The 23222-nt window shown below is 40.8% G+C and overlaps 1 protein-coding gene and 1 non-coding gene across 6 annotated transcripts in view; both read left to right on the forward strand.

Annotated features, from left to right (window-relative positions):
- Positions 1-23222, forward strand: part of HSD17B3 (hydroxysteroid 17-beta dehydrogenase 3) — a 46893-nt gene that overhangs the window by 14157 nt on the left and 9514 nt on the right. For 4 of the 5 annotated variants that reach the window (XM_027616336.1, XM_027616333.1, XM_027616335.1 and 1 more), the window contains 4 exons: positions 17701-17776; positions 19660-19767; positions 20832-20899; positions 22187-22222. In XM_027616336.1, the coding sequence (XP_027472137.1) occupies positions 17701-17776; positions 19660-19767; positions 20832-20899; positions 22187-22222 (288 nt within the window). The remainder of the gene's footprint in view (positions 1-17700; positions 17777-19659; positions 19768-20831; positions 20900-22186; positions 22223-23222) is intronic. The other variant, XM_027616337.1, reaches the window with a different exon arrangement.
- On the forward strand, positions 16709-16814 carry LOC113935249. Its single transcript, XR_003523988.1, has one exon. It is a non-coding gene; the product is annotated as a U6 spliceosomal RNA (small nuclear RNA).

Below are 23222 nucleotides of genomic sequence, written 5' to 3' on the forward strand. Positions count from 1 at the left end.
AGTTGGTGAATTTGGGATTTTTCTATTTTTTTGAGTGAGGCTTGGATGGCTATGTATTTCCTCCTTAGGACTGCCTTTGCAGTATCCCATAGGTTTTGGACCGACGTGTTTTTGTTCTTATTGATTTCCATGAATTATTTAAGTTCTTCTTTGTTTTCCTGGTTGACCCAAACATTCTTGAGCAGAGTGGTCTTTAGCTTCCAAGTGTTTGAATTTCTGCCAAATTTTTTCTTGAAATTGAGTTCCAGTTTAAAGGATTGTGGTCTGAGAATATCAGACCACAGAGAATAAAGGGAATAATCTCAATCTTTCGGTATCGGTTGAGACCTGATTTGTGACCCAGTATGTGGTCTATTCTGGAGAAAGTTCCACATGTGCTCAAGAAGAATGAGTATTCTGTTGTTTTAGGATGGAATGTTCTGTAAATATCTATGAGGTCCATCTGATCCAGTGTATCATTCAAAGCTCTTGTTTCCTTGTTGATTTTCTGCTTAGGTGATCTGTCCATTGCTGAGAGTGGAGTATTGACGTCTCCTACAATTAACGTATTGTTATCAATATGACTCTGTATTTTGGTTAATGGTTGGCTTATGTAGATGGCTGCTCCCATGTTAGGGGCATAGATATTTACAATTGTTAGATCTTCCTGTTGGATAGACCCTTTAAGAATGATATAGTGTCCTTCTGTGTCTCCAATTACAGACTTTAGTTTAAAATCTAATTTGTCTGATATAAGAATTGCTACCCCAGCTTTCTTTTGAGGTCCGTTGGCATGGAAGATGGATCTCCATCCCTTCACTTTCAGTCTGGATGTATCTTTAGGTTCAAAATGAGTCTCTTGTAGGCAGCATATGGATGGGTCCTGTCTTTTTATCCAGTCTGCAACCCTGTGCTGTTTTATGGGAGCATTTAGGCCATTCACATTGAGAGTGATTATTGAAAGATATGAATTAATCGTCATCATGTTGCCCATGAAGACGTTGTTTTTATAGATTGTCCCTGTAAATTTCTGTTGTATATCACTCTTGGGGTCTTTCTCCTTTTATAGAACCCCCCTTAATATTTCTTGCAGGGCTGGCTTAGTGGTCACATATTCTTTCAGTTTCTGCTGGTCGTGGAAGCTCTGCATCTCCCGATCCATTCTAAATGACAGTCTTGCCACATAAAGTATTCTTGGCTGCATGTTCTTCTCATTTAGTACCCTGAATATGTCTTGTCAGGCCTTTCTGGCTTGCCAGGTCTCTGTGGATAGGTCTGACATTATTCTGATGTTCCTCCCTCTGTCCATAAGGAATCTCTTCCACCTCACTGCCCTGAAGATGGTTTCCTTGGTTCTAAGATTTGCAAGTTTTACTATTACATGCTGGGGTGTTGACCTGTTTTCCTTGATCTTGGGAGGGGGCCTCTCTGCCTCTAGGACGTGAATGTTTGTTTCATTCCCCAGATTAGGCAAGTTCTCAGCTATGATTTGCTCAAATACATCTTCCAGTCCTCTCTCTGTCTCCACTCCCTCCGGGATTCCAATTATTCTGACATTGGAACGCTTCATGGTGTCATTTATTTCTCTGATTCTATTTTCATGGATTCTGAGTTGTTTTTCCCTGGCCTCCTCTTTTCCCTTTTTATCCATTATATTGTCTTCCAGGTCGCTTATTTTTTCTTCTGCCTCACTTACTCTAGCTGTTAGATTATCTAGATTGGATTGGATCTCATTGATAGCATTTTTACGTTCTGCCAATTCAGCTTTCATTTTTGCCCTTAGAGACTTTATGTTGCCATTAATTGATTTCTCCATTCTAGCCATTGTCTTCACAATTGCTAGCCTGAATTCCACTCCGACATCTTGGTTATATCTGCATCCATTTGTAAATCTGCAGCATAAGTCACAATCTCTGAGTCTTTTCCATTTTGGGGCCTCCTCCTCCTAGTCATTCTGTTGATGGGTGTTTGAGGGAATGTACAGCGTCCAAATTATTGACCAGAACCCAAGCAAGATGCAGCTGTTTTCTTGGGACCTTAGGGTTGCTGGCCTCTTGTTTTCCCAGCCTGTCTTCTGGGGGAGGGGCCTGCCGCGCTGTTACTCAGGCAACCCTGTCTGAGTGGAGTTGCCCTGCCCCCCTGTGGCTGGGGATGGGCTCAGCAGGAATCAGTTTTGGGGGCTTTTGTCCTCTGGTGGCTTTACCTGGTGGCTTTCTGAGTGTCTTCCAAGAGTCAGAGCAGAAGAGACTGTTTCCAACCCTCTGCCTCAGAGCAGAGAGATCACAGTCTGTTCTTCAGTGAGCTCTCCAGGTCACACTGTCTCCGTTTCTGTCTGTGCTGCTATAAACTGCAGCATCCTGGGTTGTGCACCCCATCCACAGCGCTCCCAGTCCTGCCTCCAGGTCGGGGCATGTCTCTGCCCTTTGTGCTTCTAAAATCGCCAGCTGCCCCCAGTTCACACGCGCAACCCCACCGCTCCAGGTTTCCACCCTGGGGCTGCCCTAAAGTCCTTTCCCCACCACTACTGGTCTGCATGCGAGTCTGTGCCCCATCCCCAGCGCGCGAGGTGTCGCTCACTGGCGGTGTAGGATCACCACGGCCGGGCACCCTCCCGCTGCCGTTTATCCTCAGATATCTGCCCGCAGGATCACAGCACCCCGCTTAGTACCTCGAAACCAACCGCCTGCGATATTCTGTTTGTAGAGATCCAGATCTGGTTTCATGGGTGCTCAGAGTGGTCTGGTAGATATCCAGCTCAATTCCGGGGACCAGTTGAAATAGGGTCCCTTACTCCTCCGCCATCTTTCCTTCCTCCTTAGTCCACATTTCTGCAGTGATTGGTTATCAGTTAAAGCTAACACCCAGAGGTGGTGTGTGTTGGGTTTCTTCTTGCCCCTCCAGACCTACTCTCTGTCCTTCCTCACCCTGCTCTGTGCCCCAGGAGGCTGACCTGCCCCAACGGGCTCAGCTGGACTCTGGTTTCAGCTAGGTTTGACCAGTGGGAGACTCTGGCAACAGATGAGGTGGGAGGAGAGTGGGGTTCTTTTCCAGTTGTCTCCCTGCGGTCTAGGGTGCTGGTTGTATCCTTCTCCTACAGGTATAACTCTGTCAGGCAGCCCTTTGCACACAGCTGCCTTCTCCAGTTCTGGCCACTGTTCATTCCCCAGCCCTTTGGGGCACACAGGTGACAGAGGCTCTGCTGTTTTTAGCCCCAGAGTATTGTCGTTTCCTTACACCATACCCATACATTGTAAAAACATCCTTTTATTAAACTCTCCTCAAGTTACCCAGTTAGGCTGTGCTATCTGTTTCTAGCCAGGACCCTGGCTAAATCCAGTATTCAATTAATTTTTAAAGATGCTAAATCAGAATTCATCAACATTTATGCTTCAGCTAGCTGGACTTTCATTAGACGGTTTTCCCTTAGCCTAACAGATGTTATAAATAATTTCCTGAAGAAATGCAGTTCAAGATATGTGGATTGGCTAGAAATCTTGTACAGTCACTTCCACCCTTGTAGGAACAAAAATGTCAGATCTGTGAGGGCAGCAGAGTAGGCCCTTGGCCTTGAGCTGATTTAGTCTCTTTAGTCGCTTCGTGGAGGATTCCTGACCCCACTAGAGGGTTGACCATATCCTGTCTCCAGCAGAGGAGCATTATCATATCTACCTGGGATGAGCTGCATGCAAGGCACTCACAGAGTGCGTAAGGGACGGAGAGCTGGGACTCCACAAACCTGTAAGAACAGGTTCATGACTGTTTTGACGCCGGCCTACTAATAAATGTTTCTATGTGGCAGGGTTTGGTTGGAGCCTTGCTTGCATTTTGTAACACACCGTCTGCTGACTGGGTTGTGGGGGAGGAGAACTGTAGTCTTAATCTGCCTCTAATTACTGGAGGCTACAAGAAAATCCCTATAATTACAAACACCCAAGTAGGCTTAGGTCAAAGACATCAAATTTACTGCCTCCCAGGGTTCCAGCCATTCAGGGTTCCCAGTGGGTGCTGCCTGGTCACAGGCAGGGCTCCCTAAGGGAGCAGGTATAGCTGCTCTGGCTGGTGCAAAAAGCCACCCAACTAACCCTAAACAGGGCCAGCCCCTCTGGCTTCCCAGGTGAGCTCCACACAGTACCCACCCACTCCACACACACATGTCCCTCTCCCTCCTTAACCCCGGGCAACCACTAATCTGGTCCCCATTTCTATAATTTTGTTATTTCAAGAATGTTATATAAATGGAATCATACACTATGAACCTTTTTGGATTGACTTTTTTTTTTTTCTTTTTTTGTCACCCAGCACAGTTCTCTAGAGATCTGGGTGGGTTCTTGTATCAATAGTCTGTTCCATTTTGTGGCTGAGTAGTATTCCGTGGTATGAATGTGCCCGTTTGTCCAACTGGTCATCCACTAAAGGGCATCTGGGTTAGGTTATTACCAGTTTTTGGCACATGAATGAAACTGCTATAAACATTTGTATATAAATTTTTGTGTGAAGAGAAGTTTCTATTTTTCTGGGATAAATGCTCAGGAGTGCAATTGCTGGGTGGTGGGATAGTTGCATGATTAGTTCATCTGTTTTTTTTTTTTTAAGTTTTAAGTTTTGCCTAATTATTTCCCAGAGTGACTGTACCCTACCCACCAGCAATGGATGAGTAATCCATTTTCTTCACATGCTCTCCAGCATTTGGCGTTGTCACTATTTTTTATGATCGCCGTTCTGATAGCTGGGTACTGATGTCTCATTGTGGTTTTAATTTGCCTTTCTCTGATGGTTAATGATGTTTATATATATATATATATATATATATTTTTTTTTTTTTAAGAGATGTAAAGAAGAAAACAGCAGAAAGGCCGTCATCTACTTTTTGTTTCTCTGATGTATATGTTCTTTATTACTGCCCAGAGAATACTGGAAGGAAAATGCATGACTAAAAATTGTGTGGTTTTATTCCTCCACCTCTGGGCAGTTCCAGTGGTGCTCCCCAACATCTGGGACGGCGCCACTGCAGGCAGGGCTCCCAGCCCCAGTGTGGCCGACCAGGGCATAGTGCTTCTCCCGTCCGTGTTCCCGGCAGTCACAGGTACTGGCACGGAGTTGGCCCTTGGATTAAAATCACTTGGCCAGCTCTGCCTCAGGCCAACCCAAGAAAAAGAGCTGCTTTGCTCTATTTTTGAGTGTCCTCACACATTTACTTGGCAATTTATGGTCTTTTCAGCAAGGAAATTCTTCTTCCTAATGTCTAAATGCCTCTCCTCTAAAGTACCCCTGTTGCACTCTCACATTATTCTCTTTCCTGAAGAGAATATTCTCTTGCCTTAAGTGAAAATCGCAGCTTTTAATTAGTTTTATGTTCCCCTGGACTCATTGCCTTGTTACTGAGCGGCTTGACCTCAACCCTATAACTCCTGACCCAGGCTTTGACTATCCCACATTACTGGAGTGTGCATGTGTGTGAGACAGAGAGAGAGAGATGGATCAGACAGGAGTGTATATAATCCATAGACATGATTACAAAAAGTCATAAAATGAGAAATGTGTCCCTTATCACTCAGCTTAAGAATGAGAACATCCCCAGCATCCTTGAAGCCTGCTGTCCAGTCACACATGTCATGTCTTTGTGTCCCCCCTCTGTTACCCCCACAAATAGAGGCATGATCATGAACATTGTGTTAACAATTTTCTGACTTAAAAATAAAAGTTATATTACACATGCACGTATCCCTAAACAACATATTGGTTGCAGTGTTTTTTTTTTTTTAAAGATTTTATTTATTTATTTGAGAGAGAGAATGAGAGACAGCATGAGAGAGAGGAGGGTCAGAGGGAGAAGCAGACTCCCTGCTGAGCAGGGAGCCCGATGTGGGACTCGATCCCGGGACCCCGGGATCATGACCTGAGCTGAAGGCAGTCGCTTAACCAACTGAGCCACCCAGGCGCCCTGCAGTGTTTGTTTTGAACCTAATGTGAATTGATTCATTTGTCTTCTGTAATCTGTTTCTTATGGGTCATTATTATGCTTTTGAAATTCACCCATACTGATGTGTGTAGAACACAGTTCATTCATTTTCAGTATTGTCTAATATTCTGTGACATACATATATCCCAATTTATTATACTTTGTTTTGTTGATAGACATTTTTGCTGGTATGAACACTTTGTCCATGCCTCCTGAAGGTGTTGTGCAAGAGTTGAGAACATGCCCCAGGGCAGAATTGCTGACCTATAGGTTATGCATTGTCAACATTACTAGATAATGCCAACTAGCTTCCAAAGTTTTGGTGTCAGAGTTATATTGACCTCATAAACTGAATGGAGGAATTTTACCTTTTTTTCATAGTTGAAAAAGGTTGCACAATTTACGCATGATCTTTTTTTTTTTTTTTTGGATATTTGATAGAACTTATCTGTAAAACCATCTGTCACTGGAGTTTTCTTTGTGGGACAATTTAAACTACTCATTTATACCATTATCAGCATCACCTTATTATTATTATTGTTATTTTTAGTGGTTATAGAACTATTTGAATTTTTAATTTTTTCTTGAATAAGTTTTGGACATTTATGTTTTTCTCAAACTATATTTCACCTAAGTTTTAAAATTTATTGGCATAATTTTTTTGTAGCATTCTCTTCCTGTGTTCAAAAAATGAAAGCAGGAAAGGAATTTAGTCCAAGGTAGTCATTTGATTCACAAAATAATTGAGAATGTTCAGAAAGTGAGCAGAAGTATCGAGAGGTTAGGCAGTGGGGGACACAGCCAGTTCACCCCATAAAGCAAGTTGCACCAGGGCATTTACTCTCTCCCCACTACACTCTCCCCACTTTCTCTCTACTTCCCAGAATTCCAATTACTCAGATGCAGTTTTTTTTTTTCTGGAACTCCTATTATTCAGATCCTGAAATCATCCTCTACTTGTCTCTTTTTTTCCCTCGCAATTTCCATTTTGTCTCTGCTTTCCTTTCTGCAAAAGGAAATTTTATCCTCCATTTTATTGAATTTTTCACTTTTTGCTATTTGCTTTTGAAATTTCAAATTTCAAAAAATTTAAGAATGCAAAATTTTTTAAGAAATTAGAAATTGTTTCCACTTCAGAGAGCTCGTTTGTGTTCTGTTTGCATGTTTGTAGAGCAGCCTGTTCTTTGAAGAGAGTAACAACTTCTCTTATCCCTCTGGGATATATATATATATATGTATATATATATACATATATATATGTATTTTTTTTTCCTGCTTTCAAAAAACTGTTTTTCTCCTTCCAAGTTGCTTTTTTTTTTTTTTTTTCCCTGTTTGGCTCTCTATCTTTCACATTAGCAGCTTTCCACAGATAACCCTTGGTCTGTCCGGGTTTGAGAGCTGGCTGAGGGGGATGAGAACTCTGGCTGGACTGTCTGAGCTGGGGGGGCTCGGAGCTGAGTGTGAGTGGCTCATGCTGCCTGCCGGGAAGCCCCCAGCCAGTGTCTTGATGTGGGTGAGGTTCCCCAGAGAAGAACTAACCTCCTGCCTGAATAGCAGAGGCCTGGCTGCCATCTTTCTGGAGTCAGAACTGGTAGGGGCATAGTTTGGGCATCCCCTTGCTTTCAGAGAGGACCCCTATCTTCAACGTGTGGAACGGAGGTGGGTATCTAGGGCTCTAATGACTTCTCTAACAGCTCTTGCCCAATTTCCGCACCCCCCCCCCCATTTAGCTTCCCCTTTGCCCCAGCTTTGGTGCTGGCAGTGCCTGGGACTTTTGAGGATTTTAGTGGTATCAATTTTCCCATTTCTGTTGTAAGACTTGGGATTCTGTCGGTCTACTTTCTAGGAATCAAAAATTTGGGGTTGCTCTTGTCTCTTTTTACTCCCTGTGGATTCATGTTTTTCTTGAGAAAAAGTTGTTTCCCATTTAATGGGATTTCAGGAGGTAGCAAAATTAACTATTGTGTTCAGTTTCCTCTCTTAACCCCCTCTCTGTATTTTAAATCTCAGCTGGATCTCTAATTATGCCCACCTTTTCATTCCTAATATTGTTTATGGTCTACTTGTGCCTTCCCTCTTTTTGATTAATTTTCCTGGAGATTTGCCAGTCTCATCCATTTTTTTTTAAAGACTCAACTTTTGAAAGAATGTTACCTGCAATTGTTTAGTGTATATACATGCCTATTAGATCAAGTGTATTATTTATGTGGGTTCAATACCCTGTATCATTACCAAATGTTTGTGTGTATCATCCAACAATTACCAAAAAGGGAAATTAAAATCTCCTATTCTGATGGTGTATTTTTCAACTCTCCTTGCAACTCTCCTAAGGTTATTTTATTAGGTAATACAGGATTAGAATCGCTATATCTTTTTGACGACCTGAACTTTTTACTACTCTCTATTTCTAGTAACACTTACATGCTTTAATAGCCATTTTGACTGACATTAATAAAGCTATGCCTTTTTTCTTTTTGGTTGGTATTCACCTTATGTACGAAATTGTTTTCTCCTTTTAGTTTCAACCTTTCTGTGACGTTATGTTTTAGGTGTATTTCTTGAAAATATCATAAAGTGAGATTTAAAAACTCTGCTCTGATATTTTTTGTCTTTACTAGAACACAGTACAGTCATTTCTGAAATCTTGTGGATATTAGGGTTATAGTCTAACTGTTGTGGCCCTTTAGCCCAATAACTTAAAGGATTGACCAATATTTTATCTTCAGTGTTGTACAAACACAATTCTCAAACAAAGATACATGGTAGCACTTGTTAAAGTTTTATTCAACTTAGTAAGGAAGGATCCAGTAGGACCCAAAGTGCTGACTGCAGAGTGTTTGAGAAATAAGGATTTAAATAGTCATTTGGAAAGGAATGCACAATAATATTGCCAAGTTAGGTATAACATGGGCCAACTTTCTACAGGGTAATAACTGTGTCACCTCTGGGTTAGTTTTTCTGCCAGACTATGAAGTCCTGACAAGTCCTCTGTCCCTAACTTTGCTGGCTGTGAGCTGGCTGTACCTTCTTTGGCTAAGGACTGTTAAAATTCTGTTAACAGCAAAGTTACATGCCCCAAAGTCTAAGTTGAGGTCAAGGCTTCTTAGAAAACATTCTAGGGTGATCTTTAAAAAAAAAAAATCAAGCAATCATCATTTTGCCTGTGTTTAAGTTTGGGATGAAGTTTTCTTTCACAACTTAACATGGAAATATAAAATTCTTTGTCAGAAAGTATGCAAATGGGCTTATTCATTGATAAGGTTGGGGTAACCTTAGCTAAAAAATAAACTAGAATGGCTAAAGGCAGCTGTAAAATAAGCTTTTACAAACAAGAAAATTAGCTTTGGTAGCATGGTTATTGTAAAACTTAGAATTGGTATAATTAATAAGTAACAGATGGTAGGGAGATGGTACATCTACTACACTTATTTCCACAAAAATACAGGTCTGCCCAGGCAGGTGTGCTCTAGTGTTTTCTATTTTCCTTCCTTCCCTGTTCCTCACCTCACTCTCTTTTTATTTTTCTTCCTTCTTTTTCTTATTTTTTTACAGTAGAATTTAATATATATATATACATTTTTAATTGACATGTAGTTGACATAAACATTATGTTAGTATATGACACAATGATTAGACAATTTTATACATTACTCAGTGCTCACCGCAATGAGTATAGTTGCCCTCTGTCACCATAAGAAGTTATTACAATATTATTGACCATATTCCCTATGCTGTACTTTCCATATCTGTGACTTACTTATTTTATAACTCGAAGTTTGTATACCTCTTAATCTCCTTCACCTGTTTTGCCCATCTCCTATGCATTACTTACAGTAGCTAAGATATGGAAACAATGTAAGTGTCCACTGAGGGATGAATGGATAAAGAAGACATGGTATGTATACACAATGGAATGTTACTCAGTCATAAAAAAGAATGAAATCTTGCCATTCTCAACAACATGGATGGATCTAGAGGGCTTTATGCTAAGTGAGATAAGCCAGACAGAAAAAAACAACCTAGATGCCATATGATTTTACTTATATGTGGAATCTAAATAACAAAACAAACAAACAAAAACCAGAAATACCCTCTTTCTTGTTTGTTAATCCAAGACACAGGCGATTGAATTGCTATCATCAATCCGTACAAGGTCCGTCTCTCAATTTCTTTTCTTTCATTCCCATTTCCCATTTCTCTTCCTCCCACACACAACCTTGTTAATATGTTTGGTGTATATTCTTTTGCTTGTAAGTATTTTTATGAAATGTTTACTGTTTTGTGAATATTTTTTCATTTATGGAAATGTTTTACTAATCCAGATATAGAATTGGTCTTTCTGTATTTAGTTTGGAAAAAAAAAAGGCTGTTTTTGTTTTTGTAACTTATTTTCCAAAAAAATATGAATTTGTCTTTGCTATAGTATAATCAGGTTCAGTTCTCAACTGCCCAATATTAGGCAAAACCGTGGAGGCCTGGTGTTGAGATAGTGGAGCCAATGGATAGAAAAAGTTATGGCTGGGGCTAAGGTGAGGCATGGGTGGTGACCATGAACCTGAGAGTGAGGCCCTCCTTAAATTTTGCACCTAGGTCCTTTGCTTCCCTCATCTCAATTTGAGCCCTGGGAAAAAACCTAGATCCCTGAGTCGTCACATGATGGGGGGTGGCCTGGACTGTCCGGTTCTCTGCAGAAGACATGGTGTGAGGAAAAACAAACCTCTCTTGTATTATGCTGCTGAGATTTGGGACTATTTTGTCACTCCAGCTTTGCCTATCCTGTCTTGCTTACTACAAAGTGAGAACAATAACAAAGGAAACACAGTGAATAGAAAAACTAAAACAAGATAGCCAGAGCCATTGTAGGAAATTTTCAATTTCAATAAATGTGACTTGGTTATATTTCCTAATAAATAACAAATATTCAAAAGGAGCTGAAAAAATAAAATCCAATGTTAAATATGGGAAGGTTGAAGGTAAAGAGATGGAAAAATATATCCTAGGAAAATGCAAAAAAGAAAGGAAAGGAGTGGGAGCAATATCAGTATTAGACAAAATAAAATTCAAAATAATAAAAATGTTCTTATTGATAAGCTTCATATTATTCATATTGAGCCTATTCTATTTCTGATGATATAACTTCAAAATACTGAAAGTAGAAACTGATTGAAATAGAAGGATTTGATGAATTTGCAACCACTGTGGGAGATTTCCATGACTTTTTCAGATACAGAAATAATATAGTGTGACCAGTTTTTTAGATAAGTGGTCTTGGCAGGACTCACGGGGCACACTCATGGTCACAGTTTCCCTTTGTCTCTTTGAACCTGTCCCACAGCTCTGGTTCTTTCTCTGCCTCTGGTCCTATTACTTCACTGATCCCTCTTAGGTAAAACGAAGTCTTCTGGTCACTTCCAGATGTGAACAGATTTCGATTCCACAGTCCCAGTGTCCAATCACCAGCAATAATCAAGATGCTGAACATGGGGGCGCCTGGGTGGCTCAGTCGTTAAGCGTCTGCCTTCGGCTCAGGTCATGATCCCAGGGTCCTAGGTTCAAGCCCCGCATGGGGCTCCCTGCTCCGCGGGAAGCCTGCTTCTCCCTCTCCCACTCCCCCTGCTTGTGTTCCCTCTCTCGCTGTCTCTCTCTCTCTGTTAAATAAATAAATAAAAATCTTTAAAAAAAATAAAAAGATGCTGAACATGAACTAAAGTTAAATCTTCTCCCTTCTTGCAGCTGGGACCTGCTTTGGAGGCCATGCTCATGGGATGTGACATAGCGCTATGGGTTGTTTCTCTTTCCTGGTTGCCCGCTGAGGTGTCTGAGCCTGCCAGGGGTGGGGAGCAGGAGTTTATAGAGGGTGAGCAGAGAGAAGGAAGGAAATGCCTGGTGTCATTAAGAGAGGGAGACTGGCTGTCTGGGCCTGGTAACGGTTTGACGCTCATGCTCCTTATGGAGCACTTTCCTGGGTTCTCCACCACAACGAGCTCCTCTCACATGGCTCTTGTGAATGGGCTCTCATCTTGCACCCTGACCTCCCGGCCCTGAATTCCTCCCTCAGCTCTGCTTTTGCTGAGGTCTGTTTGCCTTGTGGTGGACATTTTGCATGGAATCTCACTGCACAAAGGTTCTCTCCCATATCTGGTCCAGGAAAAAAACTCAACCGAGTCTGAATGGTGGCCTAGCCCACAGCAGCAGAAAGCTCCAAAATCAGACAGAGCACTGAGAAGCCATGGTTCTTGCTCTATAGATTTGGGGGAGCATTGGTCAAATGGGTCTACAGTTTGAGCATAATGAGTAAGAGATAAGCTTTTGTTATGTTGAACTGCTGAGACTTCAGGGTTAACTTGTGACCACAGCATTGCTGATTAACTGATTCAGGCAAAAACAAAGGTGGGTAGTGATAAACAAGAAGGTACAATGCATATAAAATATAAAATGAGATGGATGGTATCCCACTCCCTTGACTTGAGGCAAGAGGTAGGTAATGCTCCTCCCTCACCCTGACGTTGGGGATAGGAGTCACGGCTTGGCAGCAGAAAGAACCAAAGAAATCCTCTTCATGAAACTCTCTTAATTGCCATGCTCTTTATCTTGTCATATATATATTTTTTAATATGAGTGTGGGATGCCCTGGGGATGGGCTCAAGGATCACATTATCGGTTCTTAGATTTATTTTAAATATTTTTTTCTTGGTTCTCTCTCTGAAATCACTTTGTGATCTGATTTCTATTGGGTCTTTGTACTTCTGGTGAAACTTGTAATTTAACATCTTATTACATAAATAAAAATAATCAAGGTTATAAGGAATTTGAAAACCCTCTCATACCAGTTTAACCAGTAGTTGGTAAGCCATTTGGTAAACCTCAACTTTAATTTAAGAGACAAAAATATATAAAACTTAGCCAACAAAGAGCAAATACACATTCCTTAAGGATACACGTGGAATGTTCATAAAAGTCCACTTATTGTGCTAAAAAGAAAATTGTGATAAGTTACAAATAGCAAAAAACATACCATGTGTTTACTGACTACTTTGCAATAAAATTAAAAGTGATCTTAGAAAATGATATCCACCCTCTCATCTATATTAAAAAGTTATACTTCGGTGTTGCTCCAATATTAAAGAAAAAATAAAAACGAACACTCCTGTGATTTATGGTCTAAGTGCTGTGCCGATGAAGATTTTTGGCTTTAAATGCCTCTTTTAGAAAATAAGGAAGACTCTAAGTAGTCTTAGTTTTCAAGAAATTTGAGAAAGGGAACAACAAAATAAATCCAAAAGAGACAGAAGGTGGAAATTAATAAAGAGAAGAACAAAAATGGGTGACAGAGGCGACACAGAAATGATTGATCATTCAAAACTGTTCTTAAAAAAAAGTAACAGAAAAGGGAAGAAATCTTTCAAAAACTCAAGAAAAAGAAAAAAAGAAAAGGAACAACATTAGGATCCTAGCAACAGACAAGGAGATTTAAAAAAAAAAAGGAGAGGAGGAAGAAAAGACTATTTAAATCTTTGTGTTAATAATTTAAAAATCTAGATGAAAGATATGATTTTCTATGGAAACATAAATGATCAAAGTTGGTTCAAGTCATGCCTGAGATGGAAGAGGCAGTTATGAATAGCTATACCTAAATAAGAAACCCAGATATTTTTACAAAAAATATTATTAAATCTTCAAGGAATAAGAAAAAAAAAAAAACCAAAACATTTCCAGGATGACCAACCAGTTTGATTTGCCTGGGACTGGGGCAGATCCTGGGATGTGGGACTTTGAGTTTTAAAACTGGGAAAATGCTGGGACAAGTAGGTGACCCTACATGTTTCAGGAATTGTGTAGACAGATTAGTATGATTCTGCTATCAAAATGGGACAAAGATAGCATAAGAGAATTGGGATCCAAGTTAAGTATTAGCAAACAGAATCCAGCCATTTAAAAAAGTAGTGATTTGGCAGAAAGGAATAGATGAAAATGTTCTCAAGTTGATAAAAAAATAACTTCCAGAAATAACAGGAAACCTCATACTTTGTATTGAGAAACATTACAAATGTTCTCAGTATGGTAGAGAACAGACCATATATTAGCTTAACAGGGTGCAGGAGATATTAGCCAAGATAAAGAGGCCAAAAGTATGCAAATATTGGAGAGGAAGGGACAAAACTGTACCTTGTAGAGAATATCATTGTCTAAGATGGAAAGCCAAGCATTGATGAAGAAACTATTACAATGAATAAAAGAATTCGTTTGGCTCGGTGGCTGGGCAGAGTTCCTAATCACAAAGAGTAGCAGAGTAGGATATATAGAACAAATACTGACACTATTGGGTGCTTGTTATGTGATAGGCTCTGCACCATGCACTTCTAGTGTGTTTTTTCATTTGATTCTCAGAACAATTTAATGAAGTATGTCTATCAGCGTCCTCAATTTGCCAATGAGGAAAGTCTGGTTTGAGTAACTTGTGCACACAGGTTTAAGTGATGGAAACAGGAATTGAAACGAGGTATTTCAACCTAGAGTTTCTTCTGCTTTCCATAATAACTTAATTCATGATGACAACAAATAAATGTAAGGTATTGGTGGCAGGAACAGCTAAATGTCCTCCCAGATCCCTACTCTTTTTTTCCACGGTGGAGAATTGTAGCTGGAAGTGGCTGCCCAGCCGGCGCATTTCCCAGACTCCCTTCCATCTATGTGGGGCCATGTGACTAAACTGGCCAATGAAATCAAGCAGAAATGATGTGTGTCCCTTCTTGGTCAAGGTGGTTAAAGGAGGGGATGTATCTTCTCTATCTTCTTTTAATCTTTGCACTGGCTGGCTGTGAACACCGAAAACAGTCTTAGAAACCCACTGTTGAAGATGACAAAGACTTTCTCAGCCATGGGACCTGAATGACTATGTGAAATAGAATTTACTATATAAGACAACCAACAAATTCATTGTGTGAAACCACTGAAATTTTGGACTTCTTTGCGATGTGAGCTAATGTTATGCTAACTAATGCAAACTAAAAAGAAATATCCAAGATTTACATGAAGAAGCTTCTAAAAGTTTTTAGAAGAACACATGAGATTGGGATAAATGGATACCAAATTTATGGATGAGACAACTGATTCCTGCAAAAATCATAAGATTGTAAAATATTATTTCTCCTACATATCTCTAATTCCTCTATACTACTTGACTAGACAATTTATCATTTATTTGGAAAGTTAAACTCAGAAGATAAACACATTTTGAAAGAGAATAATAAATGGTAGGAACCTCCAGTTCCACGTATCAAATATCAAAGCCTCTTATAAGATTGTGATTAAATCACAAGTGGCACTGGCACAGAAATTGGCCAGTAAGTCAGTGAAACAGACCAGGTAGATCGGAAATAGACCCATGTACCTATAAGAATGTGGCATATGACTAAGTTAGCATTTTAAATCAAGAAGGAATGGAAAAATAGAAAAATGTTGTCAGGAAAATTGCCACCCATTTTGAAAAAAATAATGCTGGGTGATTTCATGCTCACATTATTCTAAAAAAGAAACAATAAAGATAAAAACACTGTAAAGGGTTATAGGAAAATATATTCATATCCTTAGAGTTAGGGAAGTTCATAACAGAAATTTTTAAGAAGCCATAGTAAATATCTACAAACTTGATAACATGAAAATTAATATATAATGTATAGTCAAGGTGGCCAAAAAGAAGAGAGAAAATACTTGCTAAATATATAGTAGGCAACTAATGAATACCCAGAATATATTAAAAAAACCACAAGACACCTACAAATTTATAAGAAAATGACAACCCAGTAGAAGAAAGAGCAAAGTGTATACACTGGTAACTCACAGAAACATACAAAAAAGTGCTCAGGCCCACTGATAATTGGAAAAATACAAGTTAAAACAATATAGGGATATAATTTCTTGACCATTAGGTTGGGAAAGGTTGAAAAGGTTGCTAATAAAACTATTGGCCGGAGTGTGAAGAAATAACTATGGTTGTATTTTTGGTGGTATGGTTTTAAGGGAGGGCATTTTGGCAACACTGTTAAAATTTAAAAAGCAAGCACCCTTTGATACAACAATGCCACTTCTTGCACATCTGCTCTAGCAATTAATTTACTTGTATACACAAAGAGCTATACAGAAAGGGGTTTGTTGTAGCTATATTGGTAATAGGAAAACTTGAAAGTAACTTAAGTGCTCACCCAACAGTGAACTACGGGACACTCTGAAGCAATAAAAAAGGATCAAGTGGCTCAAGCCAGACTGATTCGGAGATAGATATGATATTTAGAGATAAGACGCACCATTAAGGTAAAAACACAGTATTTACAATGCCATTTATGAGGTGTGAAAGGAAAAAGAAACCCCACAAAACAAATGTTTATTTCTGTATGTACTTCTATATGCATGTAGATGCAGAGAAAAAGGTAAAAGGGTCAACACCTGAACTGAAGGCCACAGGAGCCTGGGGGCAGGAAGGGAAGTAATCCTGGGGGGCCTCTGGGACATCTTTTACAATGGGCGTTACTTGAGTATTTCATAATATCATTTAATAAATTAAAATAGAAAAAGATGTAAATGCTGATGCTTCAAACCCAGACATTTTTATTTGGATGGTTTGGGTGGGAATTTGACATCTCCCTGGGTAATTTGGAAACCACTGGCTTGAAGATTGAGTTGTTGGCTATTGGAGATCACATACTATGGTCTTTGATTCAGCTTTTTATGTGTTTTCTGTAATATATAATCCCGTATTAAAATAATGGCACAGTGCTTGCTCCTGCAGCCCATATGCTAAATCTGGAACGATACAGAGAAGATTAGCAGGGCTCTGCACAAGGATGACATGTAGATTCATGAAACAGTCCATATATTTGTTAAGATGGCAGATTTTATGCTATATGTGTTTTATCACAATTAAAAAAAATAAAAGTATAAATCACTGAATTAAAACCACAGAGAAAGATTTCCCTTAATGGGCCCCGTGGTTACTAACTCAAATGTCGTCAGTCTCCATTTAAATGAATGCTGGTGTTTCCTTTTGTCTTCAGGGAAAGCTCTAGCTTTTCTTATGGTGGCAGTTTTAGGTGTGATGAGTCTCGGGCACAGCGAGTTTGCCTTTCGCCTGTGCCATGTTAATGCGCATGCTGCCACTCAGCCCCCTGCGTCAAGGCACTACCCACTCTGAAGAGGCGCTCCTTCCTGATCTCAGGGAGGCCTCGGTTTACCCTCCGGTTCCTTATTCCAATTTTTGTCCTGCTGGGAGCCGGAGATCAGAGAGGACGCAGGCTCGTGACCTTGGGCACTGGTGCCCAAGTACAGTGAGCCATGACAAGAGGGCCCTTGCAGGGAGCAGCTCAAAAGTTCCTGCAGAAATACCTCTAGTAACAGGGGGAGCTGCCCAGACTTGTTATCTGAACGGTACTATAACACCCCCCAAATGTGGAATTCCAATACCGCTTGAGCCCAGACATTTCTGATGAGAGGGCATTCAGATCGTGGGTCTGTAGACAAAAGCCACTTAGAATAGTTCTCGGCACATGATGAACCTGGAAGTCAACGACCACTGTCATGTCACCTGTAGCTTCACCCAGTGCGGCTGTCCCGCTCATAATCCGGAGCCTTTGTCGCATTTAAAGCCAGGAGAAGCAAGCACGCCATGCTGTGACCAAGTGGGTGATGCTCCAATTCACCTTTAAAACGAGCCTTCCCTATCTGCTTATCATCTTTCTCTTTTTTGGTTTTCCCTCCCCTGCTCCCAGCTAGCAAGACAAGGACTCAATGTTGTGCTTATCAGCCGGACACTGAAAAAACTACAGGCTGCTGCCGCAGAGATTGGTGAGTGACCCCGAGAGATCAGGGAGATGTTTGGGGAGCCCACCGACCAAGTATGCTCTGTCCCACCTGTAGAGGCTCCATCAGCACGCCTGGGGCGCTGGCCCTTCTGTGGGGTGCTCACTGGACAAAGTTAAGTGCAGAACATAAGCAGCTTTAGTTCGGCAGGGATTCCTTGGGCTAGGTGAAGTAGGAACAGACTCAGGCACACATAGGTCCACTATCTCCTTTGGTCCAGTGTCTTCATCTCCAGAATTAGCTCTGCTCATCCAGAGGGCCCAGCTGCCTTGTTGCTTCTGCTACTCCCTTCAAAAACAGGATCTGTTTGGGACTTCATTTCCCTATGTCTATGCCCTGTTTCTTGCAGGAAGGTGAGGGTTGATGCTTACTGGTGGCTGTCAGATTTTTTTTTTTAAAGATTTGATCCAGGGCTGCCATGTATAGTTGTGAAGGTTGTACACCGTACAATTCTATGAGGCAGCACTTACATTACAATGTTTTAGTATTATGACTCACTGTGAAGTGTTCTTAGTTAATAATAATCATATCCCTTTTTGGGTAATTTATTTTAATAATTTTTTAAAAGATTTTATTCATTTATTTGACAGAGAGAGACACAGCGAGAGAGGGAACACAAGCAGTGGGAGTGGGGGAGGGAGAAGCAGGCTTCCCGCCGAGCAGGGAGCCTGATGCGGGGCTCGATCCCAGGACCCTGGGACCATGACCTGAGCCGAAGGCAGACGCTTAAAGACTGAGCCACCCAGGTGCCCCAATTTATTTTAATAATTAATTATTAATTTAGTAATTTGTCATCTCCTTAACTCAAGGGAATGAGTCTTCAGTTATGAAGACTTGTGAGGACTGGGACAGGCTGCCAGGGAAGGGTGCTGTGTCCCTGGGGGAAGTTGGGGATAGGAGAAGGATGTGGGAGGTGTGGGGCTGGAGGCCCAGTGGAGGCTCAGTGCCCTTCAACTAATGAATTCTGCTTTTGTTCTGTGTCTGGATATCAAAAGTACTCTGACAAGGACTAGGACATTCTTCAGTGTCTCCCTCATAATGTTAAGATGTGCTTTTTATTATCCTCTTGAAAAGCAAGGAGTATCTTTGGACTGAAAGCACCTCCCACTCCCCAAACTAAGCCTCAAGATCACTTGTCCCAGAAATATTGGGTTTAAGCCCATATCTGAGCAGGCAGCACTTGGTGAAATCTACTTGTTGCTTTTATATCTGCCGAAAGCTCCCGCACAAGGTCAAGTCCACATGGAACAGCGGAGCGGCATGGATGTGGAGGGAACAGAGTGTGGGTGTCTTTGGGCAAGTTAGCCCCTCTGAGCCTCAGTTTTCTCCTCTTGAAAATGGGTATAATATCTACTTTACAAGGTTGTAGAGAGGATTAAAATAAGATATTGTGTATGTAAATGCTTTGTGAATGCTACAGTGTTAGACAAACACAAAGGATTGCTCTGTGTAAGCCAAGGGGACCTGACACTGAGCAGAGGCAACATCACCTTATGCTCTTACAGCCTGTAGACCAGGGGTCTCAGACTTGAGCATGGAGCAGGGTCACTGGGAGTGCGTGCAATAACAGATTGCTGGGCTCTAGTCTCAGGGTTTCTGGCTCAGTAGGTCTGGGGTGGAGCCTGAGTATTTGTGTTTCTAACAAGTTCCCAGTGTTGCTGATGCTGTGGTCTGTGGACCCCACTTGGAGAACCACTGCATTAAATTTATTTTGGTGCATACACTTGTCACCGTCATAACTCTTAGAAACACCAGAAACCATCACTCACAAATCTTTTAGCACATTACAGGAGCATTGGAGAAGTCCATAAACAAGGGAGGGATTTGGATTCCTGTTCACTCAAGAGTAACTGTTGTCTCCAATGCAGAGTGCACTACGGGGAGTAGTGTGAAGATTATACAAGCAGATTTTACCAAAGACAACATATATGAGTATATTAGAGAAAAACTTAAAGGCTTAGAAATTGGAATTTTAGGTAAGTAAATTGCAAAATGCAAAGCTGATTGTAAGACATCAGTGAAGTAATTATCTTAGTGACACTTGATTTTTCTGCGGCAAACTTGAACTTAAGTCTGGACTGTCTTTTAAGCCGTAGCATTCAACAGAATATTACAGCTCAATTCTTCAAGAGGCATATTGGATTAGCAAATTTATTTATGGCTTTGGAATGCATGAAACTAAGATATTTCAACCTTCCCAACCATATTTATAATGTGAAAATGGATTTTTTCCTACTGATACTGACATTAGACAGGAGGAGTCTCAGAAACACCATCCTAAAGAGTTAGTTTAGCAAACAAACATTGCTGTGATTGATTCATGAAATAGTGAGTCAGCATGGTTCTTTGAGAATTGACTCTGGTATTCAGGAAACAAGATAATAATAATAATATTTAATATTTTTTCTGTGATAAGATATTTTATGATCTCATACAGAGCACAGCATCTCTATTGTACTTGGAAGGAAGATTTGATTTCTAAACTTCCTGTTGAATTTTAAAAAATAATTGTATTTTTTACTAATAAAAATGTAAACCCACATTATTGCAGAAAAAACAAAAAGAATACATGAGCACATAAAAGATTTACAAATTTCTTAAAATCTCAACAGCCTCAGATAACATTTTGGTGTATATCCTTCCAGACACATAGACATAAATGTTCAAAACTGGGATGAAATTTACATACTGTTTTGTAACATTTTTTAAAAAAACGGCACACCACAAATGTTTCCCCGTGTCTTTAAACTGCTAAGCAGCAACAGCGTTGAGTAAGTGTGCCGCATTCCACCGTACAGCTGCTCGGCGGTCCACCTGATGTGCTCCCTATTATAGGACAACTGTTTTCCCTTCCAATTTCCTCACTGTTATCAAATCATGTTGCAAAGAACAGCCTTGTCTATAAATTTTTTCTGTACGTGTTTCCTTAGGAAAACTTCCCAAGAAAAGGAACTTCTGGGGTTGAATGTAAACATGTTTAGGCTTTTAATAAACATTTGCTACTGGCTCTTCTGACATCTTTTTATTTTGCTTCTGTCAGTCAACAATGTCGGAATGCTTCCAAACCTTCTCCCGAGCCACTTCCTTGATACACCAGATGAAATCCAGGTAGGCCTGGGCTCTTTCCGTGGATGATCTCCTCTCACTGCGGACTGGGCCCCCTGGCTGGGTAGTCACTAGGGCCTGGGAAGGGGTACCTGGGAGACGGTCAGGCTGAAATTCTGTGTTCCACATGGATGTGTGTGGCCTCTCTCTTTACCTTAGTACTTGATACACAGGCGAGGGCACAACTTTTCATGACCATTTCTGGAATAGAGACATCTTCCTTCTTCTCTGCACATCAGAACTTACATGTCCACTGTCCCATTCTTTTGGGGTTCCATGTTCTGCTTTAATCTTTTGGGGCTTTGTGTCAGCTCATAAATGTACATCTGTGGTTATAAGTGGGAGAAGGCCAGTTCTTTGGCTCTCTCTGTCTTCCCAAGTCGTAAGATTTCTTTCAGCTTTCAGCGTGAGGAAGGTCATGTGATAGAAACTCTGTGTGTGGGGGTGTTGCAAGCGCAGTGAGCTCGATGGACCCATGGATCCCATTGTGAGGCATGAGTGCATTTGTTAAGCATTTAACAGTCCTTGAAAGCACTGTTGGCTGACTCTTCTCCAGGCCCTGACTTTCGAAATCATGGAGTTATTCCCATTCTAAACAGGCTGTCCTGGTGTTCCCGTGGTCCTATTTAAGCCCCAAGTCAACTGCATGGGTAAATAATGCCACCCAGCTTGGGCACTGCAGCACAACCTTGCAAAATCCCCACCTCACCACACGTCTAGCCCCATCTAACTCCCTGGTTCTGGCACAAGTCTGAGTCTCTCCATTAAGCAGGCTCCGTTCTTGTTTTTCTTTCCCTATTTATGTCTGCATTAGTGCTTGCTTCTATCTGTCCCTCTTTTCCTTTCTGTCTTGGGTGGTTCCAGTAGTTTCTCTGTCTGGCGCCTTGTAGCCCAGAACCTCTACCTAATATTATCATTCACCGTTCTATTCTCTATGCTATTGTCTTCTAGGTCCACATATGCCAACCTCGCTTCCTCCAGATGGAAATTAACCATCTCCCTTTGAAATACTGTGTTTTGAAGGAAAATCCCTAAATTTTGAAGGGAATTCTTAATTAGCTTCTATTCAAGATCACATTCTTATAGAATCATTGCAGCTCTCGGATGTTTACCAGTTGCAGTGCATGCTTGGTGGCCATCAATTAGGAGCCTAATTTCCAGGCTGTGCAAGCGAGGGGCACTGCTCAGACACACACTGTTGCCCACTTTATGGTTCTCTAGCACAGACTACTTCTCAAGAGAATGTCTCAAATCCTCCAGCTAATTTGTGGTTGTGATTATTTATTACAGAGTCTCATCCATTGTAACATCACCTCAGTAGTGAAGGTATGTAGTCAATATATGTGATAAATGTGTTAAAATGTAGTAGCTGTTGAAATCTGGCAATTCGGGAGAATTGCCAATGTCAAAGACTTTGAACTGCACTTGATTGAGAAGCCATGTAGTGGTCTTTAATTGTCTTATTCTGTTTTCATCAAGAAAATACAGTGATGAATGTATTCTCCAGAGTATCTGAATCTTATTTTTGCACCCAGTTTTGTCACATGTCAGAACATATTAGGTCTGATGACATGGAAACTTATTCAGGATTCTAGGGCGACTTAAAAAAAATAGTACCTTCCTCTAGTTTTAGTCTTTGTTAACAGTGGAAAGTTCAGTCGGTTTGGAAAAATGACAGAAGGTCTGGGTTGGATTTTCTGGACTTTTGATGTTCAATAAATATTTGTTGAAGTGAAACTCAAGTTTGTATGTATTCTGATCTCAACTACTAGTTAGTTGGGCAGTGTTGTTGTTTAACTCCCTTGACCTTCAGATTCTTCATCTGCTATTGAAAGAGTGTTGGATTAAGGGATGTGTCAGGTGCCATTTTGCACTCAGGTTCTTTGATTAGAGTCAACTGCATCAGCATTTATAGGCATGATTATCACAATGTGGTCCTATATTGTGCCTTTGAATGAATAAGAAAATGGCACCCCCCTCTGGGCAGACAATTTAGAAAAAGGTGCTGCCTAAGAGTGGATAGATGATGCTTTTGGGTGAACACAATATTTCCCTTTCCTTTGAATGGGGAGAGCTGTTCTAACTGCCTGTGAGTGAACCCTTGGCTTTCGGCTTACAGTCACCCCCACAACTGGACTCCTTGCTCAGTCTACAAAATTCACAACTGTGCATGGCAGTCCTTGTGACCACTCTGATTCACAGCAGTGAATGGTGGAGGGATCCCAGTTAGGGAGCAGCAGGTCTCATCTTTACAGCATGGCCTGGCAGAGGAGGGCTGGTTTCCCAAAGGAAACCTCCTTAACATAAGGAGGGAGATGGATGCTGA

This window comes from Zalophus californianus, chromosome 13, assembly GCF_009762305.2.
Source record: "Zalophus californianus isolate mZalCal1 chromosome 13, mZalCal1.pri.v2, whole genome shotgun sequence".
NCBI classification, from domain to species: Eukaryota; Metazoa; Chordata; class Mammalia; order Carnivora; family Otariidae; genus Zalophus; species Zalophus californianus.